Source organism: Rhinatrema bivittatum, chromosome 7, assembly GCF_901001135.1.
Source record: "Rhinatrema bivittatum chromosome 7, aRhiBiv1.1, whole genome shotgun sequence".
Lineage (NCBI taxonomy): Eukaryota > Metazoa > Chordata > Amphibia > Gymnophiona > Rhinatrematidae > Rhinatrema > Rhinatrema bivittatum.
The window spans coordinates 234,895,324-234,899,651 of record NC_042621.1 but is presented as its reverse complement, the minus strand read 5'-3'; the positions used below and the strand labels follow the sequence as shown (position 1 = coordinate 234,899,651).

At 45.0% G+C, this 4,328-nt stretch overlaps 1 protein-coding gene across 1 annotated transcript; it reads right to left on the bottom strand.

The window, feature by feature from the left end:
• Positions 1–613: 613 nt before the first annotated feature.
• On the bottom strand, positions 614–3,960 carry NKX6-2 (NK6 homeobox 2). Its single transcript, XM_029610774.1, has 3 exons — positions 3,172–3,960; positions 2,418–2,590; positions 614–1,434 (listed from the first exon to the last, which is right to left on the bottom strand). Exons 1-3 carry the CDS (start codon positions 3,587–3,589, stop codon positions 1,186–1,188), a joined length of 840 nt encoding a protein of 279 aa, XP_029466634.1. The 5' UTR covers positions 3,590–3,960; the 3' UTR covers positions 614–1,185.
• Positions 3,961–4,328: the final 368 nt, after the last annotated feature.

The window sequence follows — 4,328 nt, the reverse complement described above, 5'->3', positions numbered from 1 at the left end:
CTCCGTGGAATGTCACTCCGATTTGTGATAAATTCGGTCAATATAAACGAGAGCGACTTGAACCGATTCCACCAGAAGGAATCAGGGCCCAGAGGGGCGGCAGCGATCCTCTAGAAGACAGGTTTTTGCTACTTTTCATGATCTCTTTATTTATGTCTGTATTCTGCGTTTTCCTTTCACATCATCGAGGTATACTTTTCCGGAGGAGGGGGAAAAAAAATCTCACGAAAAAAATCCAAGTTTAAAGATTGCCAGCGCAAGTTATCACCTTCTCACGGTTTAATTGTAGGTGATTCACTATTTTACTAGCCAAAAGGCGGGGGACCCCAAAACGCCGTCTCCAGCGCAGTATGCAAAGCGAGCCCTGCTTCTGCGAGTTGGTCTTACAGTAGGATTTCGCACCGGGGGGATTTTGATCGCATCTCCTCGTTACAAAAACCTGGAAGGAAATAGTAGACTTCTAGGACAGTGCATGCAACAAGGTTCAAAGCACCCCCCATTGCCTCAGCGGTCACGAATTTTAATAAGAAATGTGAAATAAAAATATAAAGAAAAAGCTTGTTAAATAATTTATTGATTATACAAAGTCTCTCCAACCACCGTGGAGACAATTTCTAAATCCAACATAAAAGCAAGTGTCCATTTCTTTCTTTCTTTTTTTTTTTTGGTTGGTTTGATGTAGTTGAGCATGAAATCCGTGGAGGGAGGAAACGGCTAAAACACCGAATAAAAAGAGAGGGAAGAACAATAAAGGTTTGTTTTTTTTTGCACTGGAAATCTACATCACAAAATTAGCAATTTACCGTCTGTACAAAGTGGCTGAACTGGAATCAGAAATCTATACAAAACAGTGACAAAGTCTGATTGTTAGGTTTAGGAAATCGGTAAGGACCTGAAATAAAAGAAAGGAATAAAAGGGGGAAAACTGTACTTTAAGATTCCTCTGCAGTCCAACTTACATCAATGAGCAGTAAGATAATTTCATAACTTATTCTGTAAAAAATATATATACATCTCACATACATTTTCCGCTGTACAACACATATCACCTTTAAACATCCACTTACAATTCTTTATAATTTTTTTGTACCCTGGTTAATTCAGCTTTTATAAAGCGCCTGGGAAGGAAAAGGGGGTCCTGGTCTTTCAGTGTTTTTTGTTTTTTTTTCCAAGCCTGTCCTTGTATCACAAAGTGTCGGAGTTGTTACTGCAGGGGCTAATGAGGCTTAAATTGGCGGACTTGTGCTTTTTCAATAGCCGGGAGATTTTCTCATCGTCCGAGTTGGGATCCAGGGGTTTGTTGTACTCGTCGTCGTCCTCGTTGTCCGAGCTCTCCTTCAGCTTCTCCGTCTCCGAGTCGTGCTTCTTCTTGGCCGAGGCCATCTCGGCCGCGTGCCGCTTCCGCCACTTCGTCCTGCGGTTCTGGAACCACACCTGTCGGAAGCAAAGCCAGAGCTCAGCACAGCTGGACGGCCAGCGGCCCCCGGGGGGCAGGAAGGTAACCGCCAGCCACCCCCCCCACCCCCTGACATAAACAGGTGGCGTTAGGGCACCCTAAAATGTGGACAGTAGCAGACAGACAGTGAGTGGATCAGCTTATTTCAATCTGACTGCGATCCATAGCCGGAAGATTTCTCTGATCGCTCTTCTGCTATTTCATGTTTTACAAACCGTCAAAAAAAAACAAACAGCTTTTTTCCCCCCCTCAGAACTGACCTTTGAATTATAAGATAATTTGCTAGTGAAATTAGCCTCCTAAATATAATGAAATTAATATTCAATCATCCGCTTTTCTCATCTGAAATGAAATGTAATTGTAGAAACTAAAAGGCTCTGACAGCCAACTTATTTTTCATTCTGAGCCATTATGATGATCTATGGCAGGTACAGTGCCCGAAATAAATTAAGAAATCTTAAGATAATTACTTTAGTGCGTATTTACATTTTCAAAAAAAGAATGGTTAATGAAATGTTGCTTACTACAATATTATGATTGATATTTCTAGCCAATTGGTACATGAATGTTTTATTTTATTTAAAAAAAAAAGGTACCTAGACAGATGAGTGCAGATAAATATATATTATATTCAGAACTGACAGAAAATGTGTACTGGCACCCAAGAATTCATCTTTCAATCAGTGCCTGCTATAGCTTTTCATCTGCAGTCTTACATTAAGCTATAATGACCATAATGTAATTTCTGCTTTCCAGATAGTTGAGTTCTGGCTTTTCATGTTTCAATCTATTTCATTTTTATTTTCTCTGGTATTGTCTATAACAAGCTGGTGGGGCTTAACATTAAATGCTGAAACGTTATTCTTGCATTATATTCTTCTAATGTCATATCTTCACTTGCTAGACTACAAATATTATGTGGATGCTACTTTGTTTTAATTTATATATTCGGGTTGCTTACCTTAACTTGACTTTCTGTCATTCCTAAAGAATAAGCTAGCCGCGCTCTTTCTGGACCTGCCAAGTATTTAGTTTGTTCAAAAGTTTTCTCCAAAGCAAAAATCTGCTGGCCTGAGAAAGTTGGCCTTGAATGTTTCTTCTTGCCGTCTTTGTCGAGAACCATTCCACCTTGTGCTGAAAAAAAAACCCAACAACAAGATAAAGTAATTTGTTAAAACAACATGTAAACAATCGCCATCTCTGTACAAAATATAATCAGTGTATTATATTTATTTATTTTTTATTTGGAGTTTCTTATATACCGATAGCCGTTTGCACATCTGAAACAGGCTGCAAAAGAAGGAGTTTATATGCTCTAAAAATACTAAGTAATATTTATTCTCTGGGAAACAGGTATGATTTGCAATCCATAATGATCTCTGCTTTCTGTCTGAAACGTATTCTGTAGTTGTGAAAACCAATGAAGGTTTCCTGCAGCTCCTGATATACATAGCTATATAATCTCTATTTATCCCTTTTATAATAAAGATATGTGAAATTAGAAGTTGTTAATATCACTTGCCTTCCTAAGTGTCTGAATAAAATGCAATGCATTGCATGAACTGGAAATTAAAAAAAAAAAAAGCACACAAAGTTCAACTGCAGAAAGCAAGAAAACCTGAATCCTCGGAAAAGTTTCTGGGGTGGGGGTTGGGAGAAGGAAACCACTGGAAAGCCTGTGCACTCTCTCTCTCTCGCGCCGTTCCTGTACTTACTGGGACAGGCAAAGCGGGGATCCCTCCAGGGAGCGCCCTGCATGACTCCGGGCCAGAAGATGGGCGCTCTGCCGGGCAGCTCGGCCAGGGGCTTCGGATACCGGGACACGGCGGCGGGGTTAAAGTACATCCCGGCGGACGCGGCCAGTCCGTTGATGCGGGGCAGCCCCGTCAGCAGGTTGCCGCCGGCGCCCAAGGGTCTGCCCAGGATGTCGTTTATTCCGTGCGGGGTGCCCAGCGGGATCTGGGCGTTGAGCGCGGCCAGGGTGGGGGCTTTGAAGCCGGAGGGGTTCTGCAGCGCGTACGGGAACAAGGACGTCTTCATCTCGGCCATGTTATGGAGGGCGGCCAGCGGCGCGCTGCTCAGAACGAAGGCGCTCTGCCGGTTAGTAGAATCCATCTGCCCCACCGCTAACATTTGGGAGCATCAAGGAAGGAAAGCAGCCCCTTCCCGCCCCCCTCCGCGCTCGCTTGGTTAAAGACACTCCGAGGCCGGCAGAAAGCACGCGGGGTGGTGGTGGGGGGCGCCCTCGGCAGCCACGAAAACAACAGCAGCAGCAAGAAGAACAGCAAGAACCCAAAAATCACCGAAGTTTCTCTTCCAGGAGCCCTCCAACTCTGCCCAGGACCGCCGAAGCGCTTCAAGTTTCTCGTGCAAGCGGTGCCGGCCCCCGGAGCGCGCGCTTCCGGAGTGTCCCTCCCCGGCGCTTTGATCTGTTCGGGTCCAGGCTGGGAAAATCCACAAGGAGACAGAAGGATCCGGCCGCCGGGTCCCCCGTGTTGGTCGGTGGGGGGGGGGGGGAGGGGGTGAAAATAAAACCCCCAACAACAACAACAACAAAACCCCGAGTTCTTGGGGAAATGGACTCCGAGCTGAGAGCGGAGCGGCACACTAAGGCGCTGATAACCGCAAAGCCACCTGCCCGGCGCGCCCGCCCATTGGCCGAGCCCGCGGCAGGGCGCGCTCTGATTGGCCGACAGATTGGAACCCCCTGTCCTTCGCTGTGCTTGCACGTCATTGGAAGGAGAGCCACAGTAAATGAAGGTCCTATTATAAAGTCAGGTACTTTAAATGGCTGTAAATCTACCCACTGATTTATCTCTCAGGCAACTAAATAAATTCCATTGAATGGGAGTTTAGTTAGGCTAAAGGTTTA